The 15,337-nt window shown below is 37.2% G+C and overlaps 1 protein-coding gene across 1 annotated transcript; it reads left to right on the forward strand.

Moving 5' to 3' along the window:
- The first annotated feature begins 2,082 nt into the window (after positions 1-2,082).
- MMP12 (matrix metallopeptidase 12) lies at positions 2,083-11,501 on the forward strand. Its single transcript, XM_007946005.1, has 10 exons — positions 2,083-2,187; positions 3,174-3,421; positions 4,097-4,245; positions 4,331-4,456; positions 7,315-7,476; positions 7,998-8,121; positions 8,848-8,987; positions 9,646-9,805; positions 10,560-10,663; positions 11,401-11,501. The coding sequence occupies exons 1-10, from the start codon at positions 2,083-2,085 to the stop codon at positions 11,499-11,501; spliced, it is 1,419 nt and encodes a 472-aa protein (XP_007944196.1).
- Positions 11,502-15,337: the final 3,836 nt, after the last annotated feature.

Raw genomic sequence — 15,337 nt, forward strand, 5'->3', positions numbered from 1 at the left:
TCCCTGTACCGTACCAGTACCAGTTCCACTTATCATCAAGTTGATTCCTACTTATGAAGACCCCATGAGTGCTCCATTGGAGTTTCTATCTCTGATTTTTTGGAAGTAGATCACCAGACCCTTCTTCTGAGGCATTTCTGGGTAGACTTGAACCTTCAACCTTTTGTTTGGTAACTGAGTGCTGAGTGCATTAATCCCTCCAGGAATTACTACCATCCAAAGACTCCAAGGTCTTCCTAAACCAAAAACCAAACCAAACCTACTGCCATTAATCTAGTCCTGACTCACAGTGACTCCCATTGGGTTTCCAAGGCTGTAAATCTCATCTTCCTCCTATGGAGCAGCTGGTGGTAGGTTTGAACTGCTGACCTGGTTAGCTGCCAAATGTCTTATCCACTACACTACCAGAGCTCTTGGAGCCTCATCCTCAGTCTCAGAGAAAATTGGCCTGACTATTTACCTGGGGACAATCTACTTCTGTAGAGATACTGCCTCAGAAACCCAAGGATAGGTCATTATGAGTCAAACTGACCGGACAGCAGTGATTTTTTTTTTTTTTTTTTTTAAATTTACCTGGGGAGCAGCCAGCATTCCCCAGCTAAGGAGGGGTATCACAGCAATGACTAAGTCATAATACACTATTATGTGTCCCCTCTTGCAGACTGTTCATGTAGAATCAGGAGACAGCTAACTTGTGGTGTAATTTGAAGGGATGCTGAGTAAAACCTATCCCCTTATATCAAACCCAAAGCTCACAATTCTACCTTTGGAGTTTTATTCCCTGACTCTTAGTTTACTATCTTTAAACATTCTCTAATAACTAGGGGGCAGATTCTAAGGAAATGAAACAGTTAGTCAAGGGGAAAGGAAACTGACCTGATAAGGAAGTAGAGAGATTCCAGAGGGAAACATGTCCTATCTCCCTATGTTGAAAAGTATTGGCCCTTATGCTGCCAACTCCAGACAATTTGAGTAGGAAAAAATTGCCTCTGGAATCTCCACCCAGTTAAGCAGCTGGGATTGGGCTTCTGCTTAGAGGCTGAGGAGCTCAAGTTATAGAACCAGGCTCTAAGCCATAGAACACATAGAACAAAAATCAAAGCATTGATGTGATGGACTTCTCATTGATAAATATGAGGTCTCTATAACATAGTTCTTTAGGGAGCTGGATGCAGCTTGAAGAGAATTTACCCATTTTGGTAAAAGGATTTTATTGTGGCGTAGTGCTTAAGGCATGTGACTGCTAACCAGAAGGCTGGCGGTTCAAACCCACCAGCCACTTCTTGGAAGGAAAGTTGGGCAATCTACTTCTGTAGTGGTACCACTTCGGAAACCCAAGGAGGAGTCATTATGAGTCATGTCCGACTCCACAGCAGTGCATTTGGTTTTTGGTGACCTCTTGAAATTTGCTTTTAAAAAAGATTTCATCTATAAAGATGTTAAAGGAAAGTTACAGTGAAAACTGAGAATATTGAACATTTCACATCTATTTTTAAGTTATTTTTATATTTTAGGGGCTTAAAACAAACAAACAAACTGTCGTTGTCAAGTTGACCCTGACTCATAGTGACCCCATGTATGTCAGAGGAGGACTGTGCTCCATAAGATTTTCAGTGGCTAGCTTTTCAGAAGTAGATCACCAGGTCTTCTCAGATGCCTTGAACGTTCAATGCTTGGTTAGCAGCTGAACTCATTAACTTTTTGCACCATCTAGGGACTTCTGTATTTTTCTTAAAATGGCTTTTTTTTTTTTTTGGTCGTATGTATGGAGGATGGTGATTATTTATGTTCTGTAGATAGAAGGCTCTTCAAATATACTCTGAGTTGCTTGGGTGAAGAGTTATATGCTAATTGACCTACTAATGGGTTAGATGTTAATTGACCCATTGTTCCTCCTAGAGGAAGGTCTTGCTTGTGTTTGCATTTTTTTCAGATAAATCAAAGGATGATATCAACTGTGAGTCACTCAAAGGTTTTGTACCCACAGTGCCCAGTTTAGGGCTATAAAAAGAGGGCCATTTAAGGAACTTAGACAGAAAAGGATCAGACTAAACAGGTTAAGTCATTCAGGAGAAGTTTAGAATGAAGTTTCTTCTATTGATTCTGGTCCTGCAAACCACTCCTTCTGGAGCTATTCCCCTGCTCTCTAATAAAACCCTGGAAGAAGATGACTTGTTGTTTGCTGAAGTAAGTATTGACACTACAATATTTTATTTTTAATATTTATTGCACTGGCTTGTTTTTATTTTTGAAAAGCACTTGTTTGAAAACTTACATAGGAGGCTCTTTGTTTTTAGTATTGACTTTACATTCCAAAGAGGAAGGCAAATTAATTGGAGATGTGAACAATAATTGGCTTGATTAATTTAACCACTTCAGGCTGTCCTCCTTCTAGATACTTCTTCACAAGCATTTTAAAAAATGCATTAAGATTTTAAAAAACTAATTTCCTTAGTTATAATCTCACCATTTTCTAAGACTACATTAAGTTTAAATTTGTCATAGATGCCCATCATGTTGAGCTTTGGGTTTAAGGCAAGGAATTTTCATCCCAACAAAAATTAATAATTGATGCATTCTAACAATAAAGAGGAGCTCTGGTGGTATAATGGCTAAGGCATTTGCCTGCTAACCAAAAGGTCGATGGTTTGAACCACCAGCTATTCTGTGGGAGATGAGACAGTCTGCTTCTGTAAAGATTTACAGCCTTGGAAACCCTATGGGTAGTTCTACTCCATCCTATATATATGGTTGCTATGAATTGAAGTCAACTTGATGGCAGAGAGTATTTTTTTTTTTTTTTTAACAATAAAGAATTTGCTCCTTACTAAATGTAATATGTCATACATCTAATTTAAAATTCTAATTTTAAAAATACATCTAATTTAAAAAATACAACCTATTGATGATGCAATAGGTTTTAAAGAGTAGAAACAAGTTTGAGGAGGTGGAGACATAATGGTGCTTCCAATGAGTTTCTAGAAATTAATCTTTGTAATTTATGACATGTCTTTGACAGCACAAAGTATTGATTTTTTTTTTTCATTATAATTAGTGGTCCAAAATACTTGGTTCAAAATATCAGTTAATTTGAGTCATGCAGACGTCACATGAGCACCAACAGAAACATCTACCTGGATAGTACTGTATTACCAAACGTATTTTTTTTCCAGAAATACTTGGAAACCTTTTATGACTTTGATGTGGAAAGAACACCAAAGACAAAAATGAAAGTTAATGGGAGCTTCCTGAAGAACAAAATCAAGGAAATGCAGCAGTTCTTGGGGCTAGAAGTTACTGGGCAACTAGATACACCCACTCTGTCGATGATGCGCACCCCTCGATGCGGCGTATCTGACGTTCGTCATTACCGGGCTATGCCAGGGAGGCCAGTATGGAAGAAACATATCATCACCTACAGGTAACATTGTAGCCATGCACTTTTCTGCTTTTTCAGACGTGCGACTTAGAAAAATCTCAACTATTTTAGTTATAGCCCAAACTGAGGCAGTATAATACTGGAAAAAAATACTCCATGCATAATCAGAGTAGAATTGTTTTCAAAGGCTTGTTGTTTTTGGAAGTAAATCACCAAGGTTTCTTCTGAGATCCCTCTGAGTAGAACTGCATCTCCAAATAAATGGACCATTTGCATCACCCAGGGATATTAAAGTTCATTATCTATAGAAGGGAGAACTGTTCACCTAAGCAAGATTGTTGGCTGTCAGAGCAGAACAGAATAGAAAAGCTGCAAATAAAAGTGAAGCAGAATCTACTGTAAGTGTCAAGAAATTTTTATAGCATATTCAGGTAGATAAAAGAAGAAGTTTGGGATAAAGGTAAAAAGAGGTGTAAGTTTCTATGGAAATAATTCATAACAAAGAAAAAAATGAAGGTAGCTTTTGTTTAAGAAAGATGTCTATGGAAAAGAGAATTATGTATTTAACAAAGCAAGTTTTTCTTATTTAGAATTTTGACTTGTGAAATACTTTATCCTCTAATATTGCTGGCAGAAATGAAACACTACTGTAATATAAAAATAATGTTTGTATTAATTAATATTTCCATATATTTTTCTCTCTTCTTGCTGATAAAGAATCCAGAATTACACACCTGACTTGGCACATGAGGATGTTAACTATGCTATCCAGCAAGCTTTTCAAGTATGGAGTGATGTGACACCCCTGAAATTCAGAAAGATTAATGCAGGACAGGCTGACATTATGATCTTATTTGCATACGGAGGTAGAGAACGTAGACTTGCTTAATCTGTGTCTTTTGGCATGACCTACAGCACATATAAGATTAATTTTCTTGCCTTTTTCAAAAGCTCATGGAGACTACTCTCCTTTTGATGGAAGAGGTGGAGTCTTAGCCCATGCTTTTCCACCTGGAGCTGATATTGGAGGAGATGCACATTTTGATGAGAATGAAATCTGGACTAAAAGCTCCAAAGGTAGGTAAAAAAATATCACTTTAAAACAAATTCTAAATTATTTCCTGGTTTTGACAGGCTATACTTTGAGAAAAATTGTAGGAGGGAGAAACTTGTTCTGATTCTAACATTGCCATTAAATAAAGTATACCTCATATGTCTGGTTCTCAGTTTATCCTCGGTAAATCGAAGCTATTAGATAGCTCTGTTTATGGCCATTTTTAAGATCTATGAGAATGTGCTGAACTCGAGAACCTTGAGAACCATAGCATGGAAAGGTAAAAGTTGTGATTTATTTAGGTGATCAGATTTGCCAGTGAAATCCATAAACTCAAAAGCACAAGCACTGATTCTGTGTGCCAACCACCGTAGAATAAGTGTTCATCTGAATGATCCACAATATGCTAACATTTCTTAGATTCATAGGGACAAAAACTAATTAAAGAGACAGTTGGGAGATAGTGTTAACTAAGCTCCTTTGTTATTTGGGTGATTACTATATATGGGAAAGTTCAAACCATCACCAAACTTTCCTAATCTTTCTACTGGAAATTCTAGATTATATGACTTTCACTGCTGTGGAGAGTAAATGGAGGAAAAGTTATCAAGAATATGCTCTACTCAGCATCCCCACCTCTCTAGCTGCTATTGCACACAATGTTGTTGTTGTTGTTATGTGCCGTGGAGTCGGACCCGACTCATAGCGACCCCTCCTTGGGTTTCCTAGGCGGTATCACTATGGAAGTAGATTGCCCAACCTTCCTTCTGATTGCACACAAAGGGTGGGAATATTTCTATAGATATAAACCCAACAGAAAGATTTATTTTAGTCTGAAACACGGCCTGTGCCTTGTGAAGTTCTTGAGAAAAGGACTCTGCCATTGTAAAAAGACCACAAAATCATGTAGAATTAGGTCCTTGCTGAACTCCAAAACACAGCCAGATGGTATTACTTTATCTAAACATTATCCATGGTTATTTGGGGTTATTTGTAACATCTTCACCTGATAAAAAGGGGAACTTGTGGTGGTCATCTTCTGCAGAATGTTTTGGAATTCTAAAGGACCTTAGATCATTTAATCCAGAACTTTACATATGTTGTTGTTGTTGTTATGTGCCGTCGAGTCGGCCCCGACTCATAGCGACCCCTCCTTGGGTTTCCGAGGCAGTATCACTACGGAAGTAGGATTGCCCAACCTTTCTTCCAAGGAGTGGCTGGTGGGTTTGAACTGCCAGCCGTCTGGTTAGCAGGCAAGTGTCTTAGCCACTATGCTACCAGAGCTCCCAACTTTACATATAGAGGACCAAGAACACCAGGGCCAAAACATGTTCCTAGCCTGACACATACTTTTGACCTGTTTATGTTGCTTAAAGGTACATAATGTACCTTTCAAAAAGGTACATTATGTATAAAAATTCTAATTTATAAAATACTTATTCTCAGACTACTTTTTGACCTACAGTCTCCAGTAAATTAAATGAACAATCTCAATGCTTTCTCAATTTCTATTATGGTGTTGGGTGGTATGTGTGTTGAATAAAGAGAAAAAAAAAAAAAAAACCCACAGTTTGGCCCTTACGAATATAATTTAGCGGGGAAACAGGATACAAACAAATCTAATATTTTGTGATGAGAACCAAGAATGTGGTTTGTAAAATGCACTATGAAAAATATGATAAATGCAGGCCAAATTACGAAAGGTTTTGTTTGCTCTTATTTCTGGTATTATACACAGTGGAGAGAAAAAAAACGAAGCTCCTGCTGTTGACTCCTCTGTTACAGTAGGAAATATTTGTAGGGTCTGTGTTCCTAGACACTTCCCAAGAGATATGGGCTCTAGTTCATATTCAGATTTTAGAAAATTATTTCAAAGCCAAGCTTTGTAACTAAGTAATGTGTGACTCTTTGAGCCTCAGTTTTGCCATAGAAAAAGGAAAAAAGATAACAAAAATGAAAGCAATAGGCTTGAACACAGATAAGTATCAGTTAGAAATTGCTCAAATCTTATGAAATCGAGAAATCTAAGAGAAGGGACATGGCTCTTTCAGGGACATGCCCCTTTCTCTTATCTATCAAGGTACATTCTCCAGGGCATACTGAAAAAATGCGCAGGCAAAACTATTGCTTTACTAAGTTAAATGTGTCCAAATTCTAAGCATAATCTCTTCGATTTCATTTAGCATCATATATAATAAAAGCATGAGCTTAGAGCCAAGAAAATTACATTTGAACCTTGACTCAAGTATGATGGTTTCCTTTCAGTTGCAAGGATTAGACATAATGCTTTATGTTACTCAGTGACTCATAGTGTCTGGAACAGCATTAGCATTCTAGAAATGGTTTTAAATTGTGGGAAGATAAAGGAGGAACTTAATGATGGTTTTTTATTTGCATTTATGAAGAGAAAGGAGGATTACTAATGGTTTTCTGTATCTACTGAAGTCTGATTAAGAGGAAAATGAGAAAGGTGGTATGATTTAGAAACAGTGAAAACTACTGGATACAGGCATGAAATTCCAGAAATTTTCATAACACAATATATTTTATGTCTGTTAGTGCAATGGTTCTTAACTTGAAGGTGATTTTGCTTTCAAGGGATGTTTGGAAATGTCTGGAGATGATTGCCATCTATTGGCACTTAGTGGGTAGAAACCACAGATTGCAAAACATACAGTAAAGCACAGGATAGCCACTGAGGAAAAAGAATTATATAGCTTAATGTCAGTAGTTGCAAAGTTCAGAAGCTCTGTTCAGGTTAACAGAAAACAAATAAGATTCCCAGAGAGAGTCCCTTTTCAGTGTGTCAATGTCTCATCTTATTGTCTTCTAGATGTCAGAGTATTTCACTGATTTTTCCTTTTGGTTGGTTTCCTTTTAGGCACAAACTTGTTTCTTGTTGCTGTTCATGAGATTGGACATTCCTTGGGTCTTGATCATTCCAGGGATCCAAAGGCTATAATGTTCCCCACCTACAGTTATATCAACACCAACACATTTCACCTCTCTACTGATGACATACGTGGCATTCAGTCCCTTTATGGTGAGTTGAATTTCTTTACCATTTTGCTCTTATGAATAATCTAATGCCAATGTTTGCATAAAGATTTAACAGCTGTCTTTTCTCTTAAGCCCTGTAGGAACACTGTGAGATAAGTAGCATAGATACTACATTCATTTTACAGATGAAGACAAGAGATCTAGTAGTTCCCTTAAAGTCCTAGTTAATGTTAGAACCCAAGGCAGAACCTGGGTGTCCAGGCCTCAAATCCAGTGGTGTTCTTTCTGTCCAACATACCATAGCCATATTGGAGAAAGTACATATCTGCCAGTGAAATCCATAAACTCAAAAGCACAAGCAACCAGAGAATTGGCAGATATTCATCTCTCCATGAAATAATAACTATAAGAAAAAAGATTTATTATATATACTTTCTGTGGATGTCACAGAAAATTTAAGTTGCTTTTTTATGCATTATTCATAAAAAACGTAATGTTAAAATGTTTTCCTCTTATGAACGGAAACACAGATTTTTTCTAATGTTTCTTAAAACATGTTTTCAGGAGGCCCAGAAAAGCACCAACCCACGTCACCTCCTGACAGTACAGAATCAGTTGCCTGTGCTCCTAACTTGGGTTTTGATGCGATCACTACAATCGGAGACAAAATCTTTTTCTTTAAAGACAGGTAGGATTGTTTTCAAATCTAATCAATATTATAGGGTCTTTCCTTAGATTTTTTTTTTTTTTAAAAAGAATAGTAGAAACTGAAGTAGGTAAAACTTGTAAGCAGGAGCTTGGACTCAATAATGTAGTCACTGGAGAGACATTAAAGATTTTGCAGCAGGAATGCTGCATGGTTAGATTTTTATTTACCTAGAAAAGTAGTGTGTGAAGAAGAAGGATTTGAGGTAGGAATCTGGGTTGTGGAAAGATGAGAAAGAAGAGAAGTCATGCTATTGTAATCATATATTAAAAATAGTGAACTAGGTCAAAGACAGTAACTAAAAGGAGATTAGCTTGAAAAGATACCTGAAAAAATTAAGTAGACTTGATTTCTTGATGATAGACAACTCCAGGACAATTTATGGTTTCTGTATTGGAACACAAGTAGAAGCAGGTATTGGTGGGGAGAGTACAGAAGATTAAATCCCAAGCTCCAGGATGTTATCATATACTGGGTGTTTCCATATACCAGGCTTCCTATTCAAATCATTATCATCAAAAAGAATTGATTAAGATCCTTTCCCTGTGGTGCTCCTACCCTGAGAATTTGCAAAAAGACATCTATGCAACAGAATGTGATGATAATGGAAATAAATATTAAGTCATTTCACAGGTCTTTTCCATTAACTTTTCATGATTCTTGAGTCTACAATGATTTTTAACACATGTTAATTGATTTTCATATCAGATTCTTCTGGTGGAAGTTTCCTGAGTCATCAAGGATGAGTGTTAATTTAATTTCTTCTTTATGGCCAACCTTGCCATCTGTCATTCAAGCTGCTTATGAAATTAAAACCAGAAATCAAGTTCTTGTTTTTCTTTTTAAAGGTAATTTCATTGTTTAGTTTTGTCGTTGAGTCTATTTCAAAGAAGAGAACAGGAATCAACTCAGTGTCACACAACATTAACTTAACATGGGCAATATTAGTAATGTGTCTCCGAACTATAAGCCAAAATAGTCTTAATATGTAGGTAATACGTAAAACTTTCAGATAGATAGTCTACCAATTTGTGAAAAGAGGGTAATATTTGTGAAAACAGATGTGGAACCATAAGAGACCACTTAAAAATGCTTTTATTGTGGTAAAATGAATATGACAAAATTTTGCCATTTTAACACTATTTAAGTGTACAATTCACAATACTGTGGAAACTAGATAGATGCTTTTAATGGACATTTATGGACATTTTCATCCATTAATTACCCCAGATTTTCTAGTTTAAAATACATTGAAAGAATGGAAGAGAATGAATTGATGCAGATTTCTGTTCTTTCATATATTCATGAAAAATTCCTAGGTTTTTCTGGTGTGGAACAGGAGTAATGGTAATGCCATCACTGCAAACTGGTTTAGCTCTCAGTCAATAGACTGAAAAGCATGAACAAAACTGAACTGGGGACAAATGAAGTAATGCTGAGTCAGTATTTTTTTTAACTTTTTTTTTTTTTTAATGTGTAATTGAAATGTACTCTTTTTCTTTACAGATGACAAGTACTGGCTAATCAGCAATTTAAGTCCACAGCCAACCTATCCCAAGAGCATACGTTCTTTTGGCTTCCCTGACTCTGTGAAAAGAATCGATGCAGCTGTTTTTAATCCACGTATTTATAAGACTTACTTCTTTGTAGATAATCAGTATTGGAGGTGAGCTTTAAAAGTTGGTAATTTGACTCCTGACACATGTGAAACAGGCATGAAATGGGGTTTTGCAGAAGGTGGTTTTTCTATGCAACCTCCCAAAGATGTTTTTACCTTCCTAGGAAGATAGATCTAGATCAAGAGAACAGAGGACTGGAACAGTTATTGCCAACTTAGTTCTTTACTCTGAACTTTTGGATTCGGTTGTCACTTTGAAGGCTGAAAGAAACAAAATCCTTCCTGGAAAAGAGAATTTAGGAAAGAGACTGGAGCCTAACTATACAGCCTGGAAATGATGAAGGGCTGATTTTTAGTTTTTCTCTATCATGAATATTTCAAACCCCAGGGCTCCATGGTTCTTAAACCTGTTGTCCTATTATCTTCTGAGAAAAAATGCTTGTTTTTGACTCAGTGGGAATTTTTGAAAAGACAATGACAGGCAACTAAATAATTGATCAGTGGGGGCCTATGCTGAAGTCAAATCACCTTCAATACCAGGCTCCAATTAAATCAGGTCTGTGCCCTGGAGAAAGCATTGTGAGGTAGTGGAAAAGAGCTTAACTAAAGGGAAGGAAGCCTAGGTTTTGGGTCCTATAGGGATTTAAAGTGAAACATTTCAGGTCATTGATTTTCTTATTGGTGCTGTCTAGACCCCTTCAGGAAGAGACTTCCAAGAAAGAAGTTGAGTTTTGGGGTTGGGAGTTTCATGTTGTGAAATGCATTTTCTGATTAAGTTCTTGCTTTCTGTTTCTTTGCTCAGGTATGATGAAAGGAGACAACTTATGGACTATGGTTATCCTAAATTGATAACCAAGAACTTCCCAGGAATTGGGCCTAAAATCGATGCAGTGTTCTACTTTAACAGTAAGTTGATTATGAAGACATGAAGATATATATGGGCTTGGCTCAGAATATGTGAACTAGAAAAATGAGGAAATGGCTATAGAGGCAATGGCTTATTCCTAGGGTGATCTGGCAATAGTGAGATGTGGTTATTGCAATGTATCCGAGTCTCTGGAATTTCCTACAACCACACTCAGTTGCATAGTGTATGGAATGCACACATGGGCAACTGAGATAGGCAATCTGAAGTCTGCAGAGTCTTTTATACTTTAAACCTTGCATTCTTTATTTCAGCCTCTTCAATCCTTCATGGGCCCTCATGAACTGGGGCTACAGATGGGATAAGAGAAAAGTTTGTGTTTAAATGTTTTTAAGCAAGGTCAGCCTAAGCAAAACTGTTAAGTAGGCCAAGATTTTTTTTCACTTCCTCCATTTATTTATCTGAAGGAAGGTTGGTAGTGATACTGCCTTGGAAACCAAAGGAGGGGTCGCTATGAGTCAGATCTGACTTGACGGCAGTGAGTTTGGTTTTGTTTGATACCCTACCTGGCCTCAGTCTTCTCTCTTCCACTCTGAGTCTGAGACTTTTCCAAAACATTTGCATCTTAACGGTCAGTCTTTGGAGACCAAACAATCCTCTCAAGTAAATTAATAAAAATATTTAACTGTGGAAAGACAGGGTTTTTTTTTTTTTGTTGTTGTTGTTTTGTTTTTTAAGGATATACAAATGAATAATTTAATTTTGTTTTTATTTTTAGGACACTACTATTTCTTTCAAGGATCTGACCAACTTGAATATGACACCCTATACAATTATGTCACCAAACAACTGAAAAGCAATAGTGGGTTTGGTTGTTAGAAATTGTATAATTAATGATGCTTGTATTTATTGCATTCTTGTTGTGTACTTAGTGATATGTATCATAAAACAAGAAAGTAAAATCTAGAGGTCATAGATACATAATAATTATAAAAATAAGAGTTTTCACATTTTGAAAACCCTTAGGATGTGACCACTTAATAGTCATAAATTACTTGATATTGAGTTTGAAAATAAAACCTTCAAAGGTGAAGAGAATATCTTTTAGAGAACACTTTATAAGTTGGTTCTTTGAACTAGTTAACTCTTTAGACTAGTTACCTCTTTGTTCCCCATAATTATAGTTTCTATGACCCATGTAGTAGTTAAGGTTGTGTGTCAACTTGGGTGGGCTGTCGTTCTGAGCAGCTGGGCAGCTGGATGTAGTTATTCCTCATGATGAGATTGGTAATCAACTCCATGGTGGAATCAGCTAAGTAGCTGCTTTTGGGATGTGGCCTACTTCCAGTATATATGGGGAAGGTTTGAGGAAGGTCTTGAGCTTCTTGGCATATCTGGATCCTGCATTTGTGTGAGTCATCAGCGTCTTGCCATGTTGCCTGCTGATTTTGGGACTGTTTCTGGACTTAACTAATGGCCTGCTGTGTTGCTTGCTGATCTTGGGACTGTGCCATTTTGCTTATTGAACTTGGGTTTGTCAGCCTCAGCAGCCAGCAGCTACATGAGTCAAAAAAAGAAAAAAAAAAAAGCCTTTAGCTCTAGTGGGCCTGGGACAGGAGGTAGAGCTGAAGCCCAAGGTTAAGAGAACTTCACCCAACCCCTAGAGCTGGCACTTTGAACTTGGACTTTCAGCCTTCTAAACTGTAAGAAGGGAGCTCTGGTAGCATAGTGGCTAAGACAATTGCCTGCTAACCAGAAGGCTGGCGGTTCAACCCCACCAGCCACTCCTCGGAAGGAAGGTTGGGCAATTCTACTTCCGTAGTGATACTGCCTCGGAAACCCAAGGAGGGGTCGCTATGAGTCGGGTTTGACTTGACGACACATAACAACAACAACAACAACAAACTGTAAGAAAAGAAATCCATTTGCTAAAGTTATCCACTTGTAGTGTGTCTGTTATAGCAGCGCTAGAGAACCAAAACAACCAGTAAGTATTTCAGCAAGGATACCATTTTATTTCAAGAGTAAAAACAAAATATACTTAGAACTTTCAAAGTAGCAATTATGTAAGAAAGCTATTTAAATGGTAATAATGTAACTTCATTCTCTTATCAGTGTTGATTTTCATTATATTATAAAGTATACATATATTTTTGCTCAAATAAAACTTTGAAAGAAAGAAAATGATTTTTAAGAAATTTCTTCTTGAATATCAGAATGTGTTTTGAAAATAACTTTTGAATGACTCCTAAGTAAAATAAATCTATGTTCCTCTACCAAGAGATGAATAGACATACCAACCAGAGGAAAGGAAAAGGTTAGATTTGTTATGTCCACTTCTAAGGCACCTGTATCCTTGGGCTCAAGTGAAGAAAGCATTCTTCAAACTGCACATGGCCCCAAAAGATGTCTGACCTAAAGTATATGACCAAAAATCTAGAGAACAGATAAAATGAGAAATTTCCATTCTGGTAAAATTAGATTTCAGCTCAACTCTTGCAATGTGGGCCATGCAGTTGCTGTGTGACCTGGTCAAATAATTAAATCTAAGTTTCTTCAAATTTGGGAGGAAATATTAGCAATACTACCTCATATATTTATTGTGAAAAAGCTAGTGCTGGTAGCTTGGTCACCCATGTGTCAATTTTCTCTCTTGTATACATTTTAGTTGTTTTGTGCCTTCCAGTAGAGTCTGACTCATGTTGTTGTTGTTGTTGTTGTGTGCCATCGAGTCGGCCCCGACTCATAGTGACCCCTCCGTGGGTTTCCGAGGCAGTATCACTATGGAAGTAGGATTGCCCAACCTTCCTTCCGAGGAGTGGCTGGTGGGTTTGAACTGCCAGCCGTCTGGTTAGCAGGCAAGTGTCTTAGCCACTATGACTCATAGTGACCCTATATGACAGAGTGGCTGGTGGTTTTGAACCAACAACCTTTAGGTTAGCAGCTGAGTACTTAACATTGCACCGATAGGGCTCCTACTTTGTAGAACTCCCATTAATTTATGGATTTGTGGAATGCTTCTAGCTTTCAATTTTATTTACATTGGTGATGTACTTGTGCCCCAAGAAATAGTCAAGCCTGTTTGAGCTCAGATGCTTATTTCTGACTAGTGGAATGAGCTGAAAATCTATCAGGTGAGATAGGATCAGAAGGAGTTTACATGGGGATAGATCTCTCAGTCTTTCATAGTTCATTTCTATTCTCTCAAGTATGTATGTACTCCTTCAGCACAATTTTAAAGTTGTCTTTGCAATGAGTAGGGTCAAGTCATCCTTAAGAAGGATCTACAAGCTGGTCTTCAAAAGAAAATTTAAATGGTACTCTTGGTGGCACTGTCATTAAAGCATTGGGCTGCTAACCAAAAGGTTGGCAGTTCTGACCCACCAGTCACTCCTTAGGAGAAAAGGTCTGCTCCTGTAAAGATTACAATCCAGGAAACCCTATGGGGCAGTTCTACTCTGTCATATAGAGTCACTATGAATCAGAATCAACTTGATGCCTGTGGGTTTGGGTTTGGGTTTGGGTTGAGTTGTGTTAGGATTTAGGTGACTCAGGAGGAAATGGTTTCTCTTAAATGATGACTAAACTGGAATAAAAACTGAGTACACTTTTCACTCCCAAAACTTACAGTGTGAACCTTCCTCTCTCTACTTCCATTTGTGTTATATTTTCAAATGTTAACAAATCCTTATGCAGTATTAACCATGCTTTAGGCACTGTCATAAGTGCTGTACAAAAGAAATTAATCTTCATTACAAACGTTAAGTGTTTATCATCATTTTTATTTTACTGATGAGGAAATTGAGGCACAAAGAGGTACACTCACTCACCCAAGTTCATGTAGCCTTGAAGTCATGATTCAAAGCCAATCAGTCTAACTCCAGAGTTTGTTTTTAACCACCACAAAATCCTTCCTTTCAAATTTATAAAATAAAAAAAAAAAGAAAGAAAACCCACAAACTGAAGTCATTACTCTTGGTACTTTACTCTATACTGCTTTGCATTTTCATAGTTGAAAATTCGTTAAGATGTCATAAGAATTCTGTGTGTTCAATCTGGGGAAAAATTTGCTCTGGGAAAGGAAGCAATGATTTGTCACCTGGAACTACATGACACTCTTTCTAGGGTTTGTGATAGGAACCTTAGACAAAGTTTCTTCAACTTGCAGATTGCTCAGGAATGAGTACAGGTAGTCCTCAACTTACATGAGGTTCTATTCTGATAACTTTTACTTAAGTCAGTTCCAACATAAGTCAAATACCTACTATTGCCTTTTATTATCGGTATCTTTATAAAGCCAGTCTTTGAACATCTGTGAGTGAACATCTGAGAATGACAAAATCAGCAAATTATACACAGCAACACTGCATGTAGTACATAAGATCTTAAAAAAATGAAACAATACAAGATGGTCATAAGTGAGGTTCGTTATAACTCAAATACATTGTAAGTCAAGGACAAGCAAGATTCTCTCTCTCTCTCTCTCTCTTTTTTTTTTTTTCCACAACAATTCTCTTAATAGAAGCATTTGTCCTTGGGGTATTTTCTTTTTCCACATTGTTCTTAGCTAGTGGTACAGTGCCTAAGGCATTTAACTGCTAACCAGAAGGTAGGTGGTTCAAACCCATAAGCTGGCTGCTCTGCTGAAGGAAGATGGGGTAATTTACTTCCATAAAACTTTACTACTCAGAAACCCAGTAGGGGTCTCCATGAGT

This window comes from Orycteropus afer, unplaced genomic scaffold (genome assembly GCF_000298275.1).
Source record: "Orycteropus afer afer isolate SDZICR_OR568_19922 unplaced genomic scaffold, OryAfe1.0 scaffold00147, whole genome shotgun sequence".
Lineage (NCBI taxonomy): Eukaryota > Metazoa > Chordata > Mammalia > Tubulidentata > Orycteropodidae > Orycteropus > Orycteropus afer.